The sequence below is a fragment of the Momordica charantia genome, assembly GCF_013281855.1.
Source record: "Momordica charantia cultivar OHB3-1 chromosome 4 unlocalized genomic scaffold, Mcharantia_2.0 BLBB01000004.1, whole genome shotgun sequence".
Lineage (NCBI taxonomy): Eukaryota > Viridiplantae > Streptophyta > Magnoliopsida > Cucurbitales > Cucurbitaceae > Momordica > Momordica charantia.
Window position 1 is genome coordinate 2,390,504 of NW_028275162.1, and position 16,497 is coordinate 2,407,000.

At 33.8% G+C, this 16,497-nt stretch overlaps 1 protein-coding gene across 2 annotated transcripts; it reads right to left on the reverse strand.

Moving 5' to 3' along the window:
• Positions 1–5,341: 5,341 nt before the first annotated feature.
• On the reverse strand, positions 5,342–16,059 carry LOC111007998 (SEC7-like guanine nucleotide exchange family protein). Of its 2 annotated transcripts, XM_088122712.1 has the most exons (12): positions 15,859–16,059; positions 14,669–15,768; positions 14,085–14,402; positions 13,536–13,869; positions 11,413–11,835; positions 10,235–10,527; positions 9,627–9,900; positions 8,656–9,158; positions 8,048–8,369; positions 7,276–7,618; positions 6,251–6,912; positions 5,342–6,174 (listed from the first exon to the last, which is right to left on the reverse strand). In XM_088122712.1, exons 2-12 carry the CDS (start codon positions 15,721–15,723, stop codon positions 5,566–5,568), a joined length of 5,136 nt encoding a protein of 1,711 aa, XP_087978838.1. In that variant the 5' UTR covers positions 15,724–15,768; positions 15,859–16,059; the 3' UTR covers positions 5,342–5,565. The 2 variants fall into 2 exon arrangements, with proteins under 2 accessions (XP_087978838.1, XP_022136258.2); XM_022280566.2 differs by lacking the exon at positions 15,859–16,059 and having other exon boundaries at positions 14,085–14,424; positions 14,669–14,851.
• Between the last annotated feature and the right edge of the window lie 438 nt (positions 16,060–16,497).

Below are 16,497 nucleotides of genomic sequence, written 5' to 3' on the forward strand. Positions count from 1 at the left end.
TATATTTTTTTAAAAAAATATCAGTACATTTACTTTTTTTTTTAATAAATGCTATTGTATAAAGTTTCAAATTGATATTATATTTTAAAATGCATATTTTTATTTTGGTAGGTATGTAATTGCCTCCATACTTTATATATAGTTATGTTTAGCTATTTTTAATTTAAAATCTGATACAATGATTTTCATTATCTACATCAATTAGTAAATGCATTATCCAATCTAAAAAACGTCCTAATTATTTTGAACATTCTCTTTTTTAAATGAAACGTAATCAAACCTTATTTCATGGTATAGGTGAGATTCTCTCTTTTCTAATTTTTAAACAAGTCCGCTTAAAGGCTTTGTTGATTCCGGATTTATGTCTCGATATTTGTTTTAGGAATTTGATTCTTTGATGGGGTAAACTCACTTGATCCTCCGAAATTAAGGAATAGAGATTAAAATTTCTCGAAGGAACGAGGACAAGAAAGGTATTTCCATTCTGATCTTTCCCAGCATTATTCTAGCTTTAAAGGAAAAAATATAAAATTATAAAGCTACCTTTATTAATCATACCTGAACTTGAAAATTCGAACTTCAAAATTTTTATCCAATTAAGTTATACTATTTATCAAATTGAGTTATACGGATGATGACTCTTGGGTCACCCTTTTGCATGGGTGACTTTCACCGTCCATTAATTCTTTTCCTATCATAGATCCTAGAAAAATTAAATGCAATTCCCTTACATTCAACTAAAATGTTTGACTTCTTTCCACTTATAAATCTGTTTTTAAAATTTAAAAATTATTTTATATTAGTTTCTAAATTTTAAAACTATCTATTTTTTCTTTTAACTTTCAAATTTGTTTAATTTTCTTAAACTTACTGTTAATTTACTTTTAAGAAAAGAAAAACCTGATTTTGAATATGAGTTGACATGGACACGTATTTGAATTGTATCGATTTGCTAGGGTCGGGTGTTGGGGTGAACAGATATTAATTTTGTAAAGTAATAATAGTGTTTGAAATAGTTATTTTTGAAATTTAAAAAATAAAATAACTATTTTGAAAGTTTAGGGATCAAAATAGTTTTTTTTTTTAAGTTTAAATAATCAAGATAGACATTTAATAGTTAAAGAATTAAATCAGAAAAATATTAAAAATGTACACTCACTTTTATTTTCTTGAATTTTATACTACGTTTTAAATGATTAATTAAATCAGAAAAATATTAAAAAGGTACACTCACTTTTATTTTCTTGAATTTTATACTACGTTTTAAATGATTTATTGATTTTCAAATTATAAATTAATTTTCACTAAAACAAATGGTTTGAAATAAAGTAATATAATTTGGAGGTAACGGATTTTAAAACAATAAGTTCTCCTTTTAATAATTTAAATTGTTATGGTATGAAAATTACTTTTTCATTTTCAAATAAAGAAATGAATTTAAATCATTTACACTACGTTTTAAATGATTTATTGATTTTCAAATTATAAACCAATTTTCACTAAAACGATTGGTTTGAAATTAATTTGGAGGTAATGGATTTTAAAACAATAAGTTCTCTTGTAATAATTTAAATGGTTATTGCGTGAAAATTATTTTTTCTTTTTCAAATAAAGAAATGAATTTGTGGATTCTTGGACAGATGAGCTACTTGAATTACATGTATTGAAAATAAATGGTTTCGTCGAATAATTTTATTTGAGTAAATTACATATTGCAAAAAATGATGTAATTTCATTTTCAAATTTATGAATAAAAAACTTCTAAAGATTTTCTTTTAAAATAAATGGGTACTTTACTAATTTACTCATAATTTGTGGTTGTTTTTATTGGAAATATATCTTTAATGAAAATTACTTTAATAAAATTCATTTTATGTTTATTTTAGTTAACCTGTATTACTATTTTTGTACTTTCACATTTTTATTTGTTTCGCCTATATACTTTAATTTATTAATTCCAATACTTCCTGCCCTTTATAAAAAATTATAAAAAGAGAAATGATTGAAATTTAAAAATTACAAGCATAGATTTAAAATCGGTAGAAACATTTTTAACGATAAAAATTTTAAATTCACCTTTTTTTTTTTTATTATTATTATTATTATTATTATTATTATTTATTTATTTTTTTTGAGAAGAGGTTAGAACTTATTAAAGGTGATTAATAAAGTTTGTTGGGAGGTAAGATAGGACATACCATGTGGCAAATCGTGGAAAGATCATCTCACGTGATCTATCTTTACTTTGGAAATACACAGTTGTCGGAACTATTAAGTTCACTCAGAGTGAGTATAAATAGTTTGGAAACCCCAAGATAGCTTGCATCTAGATCTAGCTAAGTCGAGGTACCTCAACTGTGTATGTACTTACCTTACTGATTATGGCAATTGCTCAACAAACTAGGGGTCGGACTCACAAATCTATTTTCTATAAATAAAATATCCTTGCATGTATTCAATCTAATTCCTTTCGTTTTTAGAGTTTAGGTCAGATTCTTACTCATTTGAGCGTCAGTGTATTGTTCTCTTTGCTCGGTCTGTCCTACGTCGCACATGATCTCAAAGAGACCAAATTTGGGTGTTAAAAAAACGTTGATTTTGCTAAGAATAATTGTATTTAGTGTTAACGATCACACATTGATAAAAGAAGGGACCTTACATAGGTTTATAATAGACATAGTTCACGAGTTGGAGATAAGCGGACTCGAACCGCCGACATCCGCCACAGGATAAACCATCACCTCTCAGGCCCCGACTGATTCTACCGTAGAGACCAACGCTACTTTCATCGCCAATTGGTTTTGAGATGGAACCATGAATATTTATATTTAGAAATTAATTTTTAATAAATGGAATATTAAATGAATTTTATTGAAGTATTTTGTTCAACGGTGGTTGTTTAACTTGTTTTAATGGATAATTAAATATTTTTACAAACATCTCGAACCACTTGTTTCTTGAACAAAACTTTCAAAGTTTTATTCGAACAAGCAACAATTTAACACAAAAAATGATAATGGAAATAATACTTCTAAAAGTATTTAATTTCAGGGAATCGGATTTTTTAAACTTTATAATAATATCATTAATGATTCAAATCTTGTATTATTATTATTACGTCGAACATCCGATCTGAAAGAAAAGAGTAAGTGCAAATTACTATTAAGATATGTTGATACGTAATATATACATGTTGGCAAAATTTCATATCATTACTAATATTTGGATTCGTATCAAAACCGTGAAATATAATTTTCTTTTTAATTTCAAATTTTCTCTGAAAACTTTAGTTGTTATTTATTATTAGTCTTTTTTTTATATGTGTGAGTGTTTGAGTCAACTTGTGCATTCTGAATTAATCTCGCGAGATAATTGTTTGACCCTACTCATGATTTCTTGGTCAAAGACATGTGTCAATTCGAACTAAACTTATGTTGGCATACCCTCCTATTTAACTTAATGTTTTGCATTTTTTATTTAATGTAAAACAATTTGCTGTTCAACGGAATTTTCACCGACAATTTTGTTCTCGATCTTTTATCATATAATTTATAATAAACAATATCTTATTTGAAATGCCCAAAATAAACTAAAGTTGGCACTACGACCACTAAAATAGTATTTAAAACTAACGAGTATTGACTTTGAAGTGTTATAAATATAGTTAGATATAAATCAGCATCGCCCACGTGTTGAATCTAAACAATACTTATCGTCACACACTAAAACAAATTTCTTACTCTTAAATAAGATATGTTGACTAAAATATTTTGATGTATGATTTGGATATTTGTATCTAAATCAAACACAATTTTTTTCGATTCCTAACTAGAGAGATCAAAGAATAAGATTTGTTGACATCTACATTATCACATCAAATCTCGACTATGCCAACAGAGCTGAGTTGAATACATGTTTCTGATTAAGAGTTCATAAGTTCGACTCTCTCCACCCCACTTATTGTTTTTTTTTTTTTTAAAAAAACATTATTCGTAATTGGTCTTAAGATTAACTAAGATCAAACACATCTTCTTTTTCAAATAAAGATTTTTTTTTGCGGAGATGATTTTTTTTTTCTTGAGTATAACAAGTGAGATGGAGGAATTCGAATTATGATCTTTTGACAAGAGATAAGTGTGCTAAGCTAGGTTGACAGTACTCGGGATGATCCCATATATGATAGGACGAAGAATCTTCTCCACATTCAAATGAATGGTCTTCAATTCCCATATCTTTCAAATTTAGTATGGATCCATTAAAAATTTAACTATCATCATCAATGTTTTCATTGTGAAATGCCCCAATTTTAGTTAGCATACTTGTTTCCCTTGTGAAACACCCTAATTTTAGTTAGCATACTTATTTTGCCTACCAGGGTATTAAATTTTCGTTTTTCTAGACATATTCATCTCTATCTTATGGATATTTTTATCTGACATTTTCATAAAAATGAGACTTCGACATATTTTAAATTTTGCTTCTCACGGTGAACAAAAGGAAATGGAACTACTCAATTTATATAATCTTTTTCTACTTTGGAAAACATGGAATTTTCAAGAAAATGACATGCATCACAATCCAACGTAATGAAATGATTAGAGAAAAAAAACCAATTTTTAGTTCTAAACTTGTAATTAGTAAAAACTTTTGCCATTAACTTTTAATTTCACCATAAACTTTTAATTTGATCAAATTAGACCTTGATCTTAGATAACTGTTACAATTTCCACCAATTCACCCGCAAATTCTAACGAAAAAATAATGAAAAATAACTCAACTCAGTATTTAATAAAAATCAAATTTTACACAAAATTAAATTTGACTGTTGTATAGAACCACCAAATATATATTTTATGATTCATTCATTAAACGCACATTAGAAAACAATTTCCTTTGATTCTTCGAGTGAAATCTATTAGAAGGTTAAAAAAACTCATATTTATATAACACATATATAGTAAGTTTCAGTTGGTATATATAAAATAAATATTATATTTTATAATTTCGAACTCATATAACCAAGTTTTAAGTGGTTCATAAGATTAATAGATCTCTAATTTTAAATAAACTCACAAATCTAATACATGCTTGACATCAACTCTAAGTTATTCGAATCTAACTGACGAACCGAACACCCTGGGATCTTTCAAGATCATATATTTGTAAATAATAATTTCGAACGGTATGATATCATACTCAAAAAGAAATATCAAACAACGAGAATTTCCAAGAAAAAATATCGAAAAAATGGCTCAAATCCTCAGCAATGGAGTTTATTTAAGGAAAAAGAAACCTAAAAATGATAACCATATGGAATTAAAAACCCAAAATATGGATGCAATAAATCAAAAAAATTTCCTCTCATATTTATATATATATATATTATCAATACTAGGCAAATACATCCTCTTTCACTAGGCAAAAATTTTGGGACTTGGCATATTCTACAAAACGAAGTGGCTGGCTCCACCCCTCAAGCCACCTAGTTAAAAATTGATTTACAATGGCATGCTAAGTATACCTCAAAGAATATATATATATTATATATATTTTTTGGATATCTTATTATTGCATAATAATTATTGGGCCTATACATGATTGAAATATGCTGCTCAAAACAAGCTGAACTTCTCCAGAGCTATGCTCACTCCTTACAAGATCTACCAACAATGGAAAAAGTTGTGAAACATACCTTTTGAATAGATCCCTTTGGAGCCCAGATAGAACCCGCAATGCCGAGACAACGAGAGACGTCCGGGCAGCCAGTTCCTCCTTCTTGGCCGATCCCAATGGAAGAATCCAATGTAGCACAGGGTTGTTGGTTTCTTTCCGCTCGGCCTGCGTCCTGGTACACTTCAAGTAAATGCGCAAAATTTGTTCACATACTGCGACAAGTTCTGATTCTACAAGTGTTGGATTGGTCAGGGACGAAGTATCCATGAGCATATTCTGGAGAAAATTGAGGTAGCTTTGATATGACTCGTTTTCGAAGTGAACTACTGGCGGGTCGGATATCTCAAGGATGGAGCAAGCTTTCTGAAGCTTCTTCTGAAGGATTATCTCAGAATTCAGTTTCTGAGCATGTGTGGAAATGGATGAAAAGATCTCAAGAATGATGGAAATGTTGTCTTCCGAGAAAGGTTGGGCATGATTCTTGTACAGATCAGTAATGACCTGATGAAAGACATAAGGGGAAAATGTTATATTCTGTAAAAGAAAAGGCTTTTTGAAACATGAGAAGGAAGCTAACCTGTATGATGAGGAGTTGCATGCCGATATGACTCTTCATTCTTGAAACTATGTATGAGGCCGTTTGCAGATCATCGTCATCGAGACCATCAGTTGACAAACCTTGATCAGAAGCCACATCGACATCATAAGAAGACTGAGAAATCCCGGGAACATTGACATCATCCATGGTTTTCAGGACCTTCATAAAATCAGGCACGGTTGATGTTGCCGCTTCCTTCAAAGCAAGAAAAATCTCTCTCCACTCACTTCCTGAAAGCCTGCTGCCCAATTCGCCTGCCAAACGCATTAGCGCAGAAACGCCCGTGCTTGCAGGACCATGGATGGGACTCCTAATGAATCCTGTCAGAATCGCAACCACGCCCGGTAGTTGAGACCTTATTACATTGAAAAAACTAATGAACAGATCTACTAAACACTCTGCAGCAACAACACAGGTATCAGAATCCCATGTACTTCCTTCTGGATGTTCATCACTTTCATTGATGTCCACTTCTTTCTTGCCATAAAGAGAACTGAATATGGGGAAAACTACAGTATTGATAACACCAACCCAAAATTGACGCGAGAAAAGATGACCGTGGTCCTTTAGGATATTGAAAAGTACTTCCAAGGAACTTTTTCTGATTGGTGATCTAGGATCAGATGTTAACTTTGATAGCCCTGAAAGGATAACAAAAAAATATTATGTAGATTCCAAACCCAAATTATGTCTTCACAGGATATAAACATGAAAGTCTCACATATACATCTCAAAGCAACAAAACTGACAGCTATGTATGTTTCTGCTATTCAATCAGTGTGAAGAGGAAAAATGTAAATTTGCTCATTGATTTTGATGCAAGGACACAATCATCCGTGGAAGGGATGAAAACACTAACAGCTGATATAGCATAGCAAATAACAATCACAAAAAAATTTATCCCCATAACAAAAGATACTAGAAAAATGCATAAAAAAAGGTGACTTCCCCAGTACGTATAATGAAAACAATTGCACCCAATCGAGCAAAAAATTCAGTTTTACCTGCAAGCAAAGGAACCCAATAGGAAGCATAATCATCTTTATCTGTGGATGTAGGTGCATCTGGAGCTTTGGATGAATCATCATCTACAACCATCTCATAACAAACAAGTCCCCCTTCTGCAAGTTTAACAGCACAAAACCGAAGAAACGCAATGGCATTGAGACTGACATCACTATTAAATCTGCTATTCGTGAAGGTAATGAGACATCGGACGCAATCGGTAAATGTTGTAGTTTCAGTCTCAGTTATATAAGGAAAGTACTCTCGAACTATTTTTTCCATGGTTTCAAAGGCCAATAAGACAATATTCTTCCGCTCATCAGCAGCAGCAGCAGTGAATACCTTAGACAATAGGTGAGTTGTAAGGTGATCATATAAGATGACGACTCAATTGTGCTCATTGTAAAAAATCGTAATTGGGAGGGAGGACTCCTAAGATCTTTTTTTTAATCTATTTAATATTACTTGTCTGGAAGAATGCATCATAATATGTTAAAGAAATAACACAGGATCAAATTAATCCGAACCTAATAGCTTCAATTTTAAAATTGTGTAATTTGGAATTTTAGTCAACTTTTTGCATTGACATCCCTTCCCTACTTGAATTAACAGTCCATATGTGAGTAAAAGGTAAAGTTCGCAGTGACACAAAAGGGGCACTGAAATTTAAAGACGTGAATAGATCTACCCAACCCAATTGTTTAAACTTTCTGTTCTAGCAATATGTTAGTATTGTAGCACCCAATCTTATTACTAATGTTTGGAACGTACCAAAAAGACACTTTTCCATCCAGATTTCACATTATTGACGCGACTGAGAACCATCTGTGAAATGCACCGAACTATTAATTCCCTGATTTCTGTGGAGCTGCTTTTCTGCATAACAATTACGAAGGGTCTCAGAAATTCGTTCTGGAAGTTATAATTTGCAAGCTCCTCACGCTCCAAAAATTTCATTGCGAGCTGCCTCAGTGAGTCCATCACAAATATTGCGACTGACAGATTTTCTGATAAGCCAACTGAGACAAAGAAATCAGAGAGAACATTCCACATGCGAGACCACACCAATCTGATGCGGTTCATGTTGTAATGCCTGCAAAAGAAACAATTTTTTGTGATGATTTTCCCATTCCATTTCTAAATGTTCGCATAAATCATAGAGATGTTGTCCAATAGGCTTATTATGATGGGTAATTCAGAGAGACTGTAGAGGGGACGCATTTTGAAAAATTGAAGCATTACCTAACTGGAGTGTCATGGAACCCTAGATACAATAAATACTATTATATAAATAGTCCTTTAAACCTAAATATTTCATTACTTTAGGACATTAAATATTATGCAGATGCAGTAACTCATAGTAAAGACAAAGATCTTACGCCACTTCAACTAATTTAGTGAGGCTGAACACACGTGGGTCTGTTGGAGACTGCAACTCTGCAATAGAAACTTTGCAAAGTGCCTTCACAAATGCTACTATTGCTTCACTGTTCAAGCTTTGACTATGAGCAAATACGTGGTTCAACTCAAAATTGCCTATTTGATCAAGCAAATTCAAGTTTGAAATAAGGTGGTTAATTTGTTCCGGAGTTACTGGTCCTGGAGAATTCACTCCAAGAGAGGTGCTATCGTATGAACCTCCTCGAACAACAGCCATAACAGCTGGATTTTGGAGACCTCCTTTTTTCTTCAGAGATGATAAACCCACTGACTTCATTGTTTTCTCGTCAGTTTCAATAATTGATGAAGTCAAAAACGATGCATCGGGTGGTGCACCCTCTCCCAACAATTGTAAATTCTCAATTCTAGAGAGACATGTAAATATGTGTTCCCATGCCTCTTGTAGGAAATTACCATCCTCTATGGCAATTGATATTATTGCCTGCACGTGCACATTCAGAGAAGGAAAAAGGACCATTTATTTTCAAAAAAAAAAAAAAGAAAGAAACTCGTCGACTTGCAAGAGTTGACCATGCAACAGAATTTAAAAGACCACACAGTATGTAGTTAGTTCTTCATGTATAATTCAATATGAACCGAGAAACTAAACACATCCATAAATTATTGTCTTCCCTTCTAAGAACAGGCTTTTTCCTTAACACAGTGCTTGCCCATTAGACCTAATTTGAAAGGTTCAAGTGTTTTGAGATAAAGCATGTGCTTCTAAGGGGTGGAAAAATGAGCATCCTTTTTAGTTCTTGTAGCCTATACAAGTCACCATGTATTAGATCTTTTCTTAATTTCATCGGGTAATACAGAAAAATGTACCTACAGTTTAAGCTTCCTTCGTGAGAAATTTTTTTCAAGGAAAAAAAAACACATGCTGTCTCAATGATAAGAATATGCATACCTTCACAGCGTCAACATTTTTTTGTTTCATATCTGCAGCACAATGAAGATAGGTAAACTTAGCCATGGATGTCACAAAAGCATCTCTTTGAGTCTGCAAGCCCATCATGGCTGTAACATGCACAGCATGCCGAAAGCCTAGCAAGCATTGAGAAGTAGCAAGCTTATCATCGCTTTGGTCAAGAGTCACGCTAAATGCCGCCAACATAGGACCCCAGCATACTTCCACCATAAACCTCAATATTGTTACATCAGTCACAGCATGATAAACAGATCTGCAAATGCAGATGAAAATAAGTTCCTTTTTCAATAAGAGTAAGTTCTAATCTTTTAGGCGAAAAAATAAAATATTCTATTGACAAATTACAAATATATATTTTACAACATATACATGGCAGATCAATTCGATGAAAATCCACAATAAACTAACAGAAAATGAGCAAAAAGGAAAGCCATATCACTCTATCTAATACAACAGATAGAGCCAATAATGAACCAGAAGAGCTTTGCACATTCAAGTTACTAAGGGAAAACTATTGCCACCAAAAAAAACTCATATTCTCAATAGCAGAACAGAAATAACAGATAAAATTCCATTTCATAGCTTACTCAGACTTTCCAGACTTCGCCTTAAACTGCTCCTGTATGTGCCTTATAAGAAGCCCATTTGCACCAACGGCTTTTTCTTCTGTCTGCTTCCAAGAAACTAGATTGAGTATACCATCCAAACCCAAAAGTTTGTTGATGCTAGTTGCCTGCTTACTTTGTGATGCTGAAGAATCAGAATTCATCTTAATTTCATTCCTAATAATCTGATCATAAAGAGCACCAAGATACTCATCAGGTAAATCCTTGCCGTCATCAATTCCTCGATTATTCCGGATAAAATCGGCTTTTGTCATCTGAATATCCAACCAATGCATAACAGAAGTCAGAAAAACGTCTAAATACGTTTTATGATTTGTGTAAAACTCAAAAAACAACTCAAACTTCTTTTATCAATGTGTAAACAAAACTTAACAATGAAAAGAAGCAGTATATGCTATATGTTCAGAAATAGTTGCATACATCCACCGGCCACCAGAAGGCAAAAAACTCCAGAAATCAAGTTCTGTGAATCTTAAACATGCAATGAGTCTGACAATATTACTTCTGTGAAATCATTCACGAAGCATGCATTAGCCTCCGTTCACATCTCCCACATAAAACGATGAAAAACTTTACAATTTTGCAATTAAAATGAACCTATTAGATGGGGCAGTACTGTTCTCATGATGAAGAGACAGATCCCCAGGCTACAATTTTTTTCGGATCAGAACCATATTAGTATAAATAGAAAGCATATAGAAAAGGCCCAAGGGGAAATGCACATGATTAATTAGGTCAGAATGACTGGCTCTTTTAGGTACTTGAGGACTGTTCTGGCCCGTTTAATGTTTTGCTTCCATGGACAATGGACATAGTAGCCAAATATAATCCCAATGTGTTTATATACGGTAGATATTGCATTTGTTTTTTTTTTTCGAAAATTTTTTCTACCCCTTCTGAGTAAATAACGGACACTGGTTCAAAATCGATAACATCTTCACCATCCAATCTTTGGACCTTTTGGCCAAGCCAAGGAGATTAGATATGAAAGCTCCACAAAAGGAACTAATCGAAAAAGACATATAGACTATAGTTAACAGGATCAGAGTCATAGATGGTAACCTAAATAACATCCTTAGCTTTACATGCAGGCTGTTAAACATGCAATATACGATCGAGTGCATAAGTCAGAGGCAAACCTTATCTTTCACCATGTTATTATGAGCATCTGTGTTCAGCATTATTACAGAATAAGCAAGAACATAAGCAGTATCTGCCCTTGCAAATGAACCAGGGTTACATTTACAGTACCGCTCAGCAAACTTCTCCATAATGCGGTCAATCTTCTGTGCCTCTCCTGGTAACCTGAAGCCTCGTAGGAAAAATCTTATTGCTTCACCAAAATCCATCGCTTTAAAATTAAATGAATCTACATAAGCATGCATAACTTTCAAGGGGAATTCCTCCCTTTCACCCAAATAATCCCCAATGACCGTTTCATTCAGGCCGCTAGTGTTCTTGAGAAAAGAAGCCACCTCTTCAGGGGAACCACCAACTTTTTTTGTGCTCATCAGAAACTCAATACCCCTGGAAGGTTTCCTATTGAACAGCGAAATACCTTTCTGAACATAAATCAGGAAAGTTATTAGAACAATGTGCTTCAGGCTAATTACCTCTAAGATGGAAATGTGTTGAAAATAATAGATTATATGATGAATATACACTAACCAAGCAAGATTTGAGGAAATTGCCAATCCGATTAACAGGAACAATTAGTAAGGAACAACCAAGGAGGAAAGGCAAATTACAAGAAGCAAAGTGCTTTCTAATTGGCCAACATGCAATCAACAAACGAGCAAAATTTTCTAACCCTTTAAACTTTATATAGTGTAATGTAAATTGTAATACTCAAATTTGTTATTCTTATTCCCAAGAGATTATGAAATCAGTTCGAAGAACAAGCCTTTAAATAGGCCCAAATGACTAAAAATCTGAAACTAAAAAATAATCAAATCTGAAAAAGGAACAGTTAAAAAGGATCTTCATCACAGTGAACCATATATTTTTCTCTTCAGGCTTTTAATGAGTTCCAAATATCCGATTAGAGCAATAAAGTCCACTTATGTGCACATACATGAATTTTTTTTTCTTTTTTGATAAGGAACAGCTAATGTTTTCCTTTTTTTTTTTTACCAGCAAAAACACAGAATGTTTGAGTTCAAAAAAATATCCAAGAATGAGGTGTCCTAGACCAAAAGGCAAATAAAAAAGAAAAAAGAAACACAGAATTCAATGATTCTCAAGAAATATAGTACATCTTTTTTTCATTGATATATGTGATTGTTCAAGCCAGATTTGCATGCATCTTGATCATTCTCTTAGGACAACTATCTGACCCTATAATATTTGGTTGCTAAGGTAAGTCGAATAATATTAAATTCTGCGTAGGTGGCCAGGCCACATTGACTTGAACTCATTCCTTCTGAGTTTTTTTATTCACATTGGCTTTATAAACCACTAAATCAACCCATGGCGGTTCAAGAACTATAGTACATCATTATTGACGCCAACAAATAATACAAACCATTCATAATAAAATATTTCAAAACAACTGCACAAAAGAAGATGAAACTTTTAATGATTTTATACTATGAACTATCCAACCACAATCAACCTGCACCTCAAAAAAAAGAGTTTTTTTTTTTTTTACCAATGTCAACTGGGAAGTCTTTTTGTTATCTCTTCTAATGAATCTAACCTAGGAAGAATGCCCCATCTCCCTTCCTCTATTTTATTTTCTCTTCTTGACGAAATGGTTTATCACCCAAATAAATAAATAAAACCATCAACAACATTAACAACTTTCATCTCTAGCAAAAGATAGTTTTTTTTAATATAAGAAACTTAACTTTCGTCTCTAGCAAAAGATAGTTGCAAACAAGATGACTAAATAAACCTTATACAAAACAAAATAAAGAGATCCACGAAAAGGCTCTCAAACTTGTCAATATAACAGCCACTAACAAAACTTCCTTGAGATAAATGACCATAGGAGACCATAACCAAAAACTCTATCCGTATCCCCAAAAAAAAACTCCACCTCATTCTAGTTGTCTTCACAAATTTTGTTACATATCTTTCCAAAAATCTCCCAAGAAATTGCCATATAGAATTTGTACATCTTATCCTAACTTGAACCTTCATCTTAAACCCTACTAATTTGAATTATAATATTACCATTACCACAATTGGAGGCCCCACTTGTCACCCACCCTCTACATAAATAAAATGGCATTAACTAAAGATAAGATGATGCTCAAACCTGGAGTTCGATTTTGTAAGCTCTTCGTTGCTCAAGTGTAGCAGTATCTGAAGACTCAGAATTTCCATCCGTATTGAGCTCAGAGTCAACAGCAGCTGTTTCTTCCCCACTTATAATCGAATGACTCTCAGGTGAAGCATCATTCTCAAGAATCTTGGGTAAAGAAGTATCATCTAGCTTCAGTTGTTGGTCCATCCAAGTTCCCATTGATTTAATTATGCTTACCAAACACTTGACAGATTCATGCCTAAATGTGATATCCTGCGCTGGAGACAATGCTGTGGTCGAACCAGAAGGTGGTCCAAGAGCAGTTTTCAAAAGGCCATTCACAATCCTGCAAATATTTCAATGGGGTGTGACTTATGAGGTTAACATCACATTATGAAAACTAAAATCCCCCTCCACAAACCAACACATAATCCCCCCCCCCCCCCCCCAGTCCCATTCTCGCATGCAGAGGAGAGGAAGAAAAATATCAACCCTTGAGAAAACAAAGGAAAACTATAATTTAAACTAGAGTAAAACAAAAGGTATGGGCAAAATCAGTACCTCTCAAAAATATTTGGAGAATCAACATCGCAATCATAGTTGACAAAAATGTCCACCATAATCTGCGAATCTTGGGATATCTTATCCAATAAATTGAGCACGGTCATTTTCTGCAAGAAACTAGGCTGAAGTACATTCTCAAGCACCCGGAGAACAAGCATGGGAAAGAAGATACCCATTTCTGCTTTCAATCCCGATCTGAATTTTGTTAACAAGCTCGTAAAAATAGAACATTGAAGCTGGAAGATGGCCATCACTGATAATGCACTGTTTTTTAATAATGATAAGCAGAGATATTGCTTGATAGCGTTGAGAAACCTGAAACCAACAGTGACAGAATCTGTCACAGTTTATCGAATCAACAATAGCTTACTATAAAGTACCCGACAAAATGAGACAATTTTCAGACTGCCGGAAGTAATTTCTCCCAATGAAAATACCAAGTTTAATAAGATAAAATTGCATGATTAAAAGGTAGAAAACTAATTTGGTCAACATTTTGCATGACCTGAGGAGTTAAAGGCACTTCTAAAGATGTGTTCGTGAGTAACACTAAAATGATCAATGGAGAATGAAATGCTTGCCTCTCGTGAGAACGCCAAACTGGACCTGCATTATCCATAACAACCTTTAGCAGCTCCAGAGACAATACTTTCCCCCTTAAAAGGATTTGATCATCCGGGTGCTCCTGTGATGAGAATTTCATTGACAATTTACACAAATTCTTAAACAAATGGAATCCATCCTCTCTAATCTTACTACAACCACCTGATTCGGCTCCATCTTCCGTTTCTCCTACATCAGATTCACCTTTATTGTCAACTTTCAGTGGCGAAGCATTGCCATTCTGTAATTGTGACGAAAACGAATATAGTTTCTTCTCCGCAATCCCTTCACTGGCATCCATTACCTCGTTAACGAAGTTCTGGCAAAAATATATAGAATTTCCTTCATTCAAGTTCTTATCGGTAAATTCCAATAATTCACTCACAGAAATTATCCTCATAGGAGCATCCATTGAGTCCTCCTCCACCCTACTGAAAACAACGACCATAATTTGAGCTAGAACGGATTTTGCACAGATCTGATTCGTCCCAGTTAAGCCACCGAGATACACATTATAACAAGTCCGAACAACATTGACCAGACAATCCCCGCGGATCAATACACAAGGGCTTCGAACCGCAGAGAGCAATACTCTGAGAGAAGTGAGCTCAATTCCTTCATCGCCGAGACCTCCAGACTTGCAAACAGACTCAACGATCTTATACACAATGGTACTGGGACTGGAATTCGCCTCGCTCTCCGGCCGCTCGATCTCGCCACGAAAAAGACCGCGGGAGAACAATTTGAAGAGGCACTCAAGTGCGGGCTCGGCAACCTTGACGTATGCAGCATCAAGGGCCAAAAGAAGAGGTTGGAGCACGAATTCTGCATCGGTCGGTGAAAGGCCAGCGAGTCCGGAGGCAGGATCAAGAGGAGCCTCCCCTAGAGAATCAAGCTTATCGAGAACCAATTTACAGGAAGAAACGAGGTGAGAATGCTTACGCCAGGCCGCGTTCTTGACAATCTTATCGAGCGAAGGGCCGATCGCGCGGCCGCATCTGGACGTTCCACCTAGGGTTTGCGACACCGACATTGCTGCTGGATCGACGAACACAGATCCATTCAAAGAATCATGATTCTGGAGGGAATTGGATCGAAGAAAATTTGTCAGTGGTAGCTTGAATTCAACGTCCGGCTCGAAGCTCAACCGATTCTTCAAAATCCATACCTGAATTTTCCCCTTTTTTGCTTCCGCTCTCTGATTGTTGCCAAGTTGAAGCCCCTGTAAGCGAAACCTGTTCAACAAAATCACACAGAAAGAGAGAACCGATATTTGCGTAAATCGGAAATAATTTACATCGTGCTGTTGGCTTGAACTCGCGTCTGATACACGCGTCTTCTGAACGAAAGTTATAGAGGGAGGTGAATAGTTCAATGGATTAAACCTAGAGAGGATAGCAAAAATGTTAAGATATCTTTTCTTATTGATGAAATATCAATGTCAGCAAATATGAAAATTAATTCATTTTACTTAAATTAGTAAATAAGGTTTGGACGTTTCTCAAATAAATCATAAATATTTGAGAAATTCACATCAATGACATGAAATAAATATGTATTTTTCAATAAATAAAAAATTTAAAATTTAACAATAATATGTTAAATCAAAGTGAAAACCAAATATAATAGGAAACATACATAGAAAAATCAAACTTATGTTATATTTGAAAATAAATAAAAAAGTTGGCAATTTTTAAAATACAATTAAATTTATGCTATGGGGTAATATTTTATTTTTTATTTAATTTTTTACATTTGGGACTATGAAAATACTTATTGATGGAATTTTTCATTTATAGAAATGTTG

What these genes read in the sequence shown, in the direction of transcription:
- LOC111007998 (XM_088122712.1), bottom strand. Translation starts at nt 15,723, where the DNA reads ATGTCGGTGTCGCAAACCCTAGGTGGAACGTCCAGATGCGGCCGCGCG. An exon ending in ACTAAATTAGTTGAAGTGGC is followed by an intron (nt 8,370 to 8,655) that starts GTAAGATCTTTG and finishes TTTCTTTTGCAG; the next exon opens with GCATTACAACATGAACCGCA. An exon ending in TGCAACTCCTCATCATACAG is followed by an intron (nt 6,175 to 6,250) that starts GTTAGCTTCCTT and finishes GTCTTTCATCAG; the next exon opens with GTCATTACTGATCTGTACAA.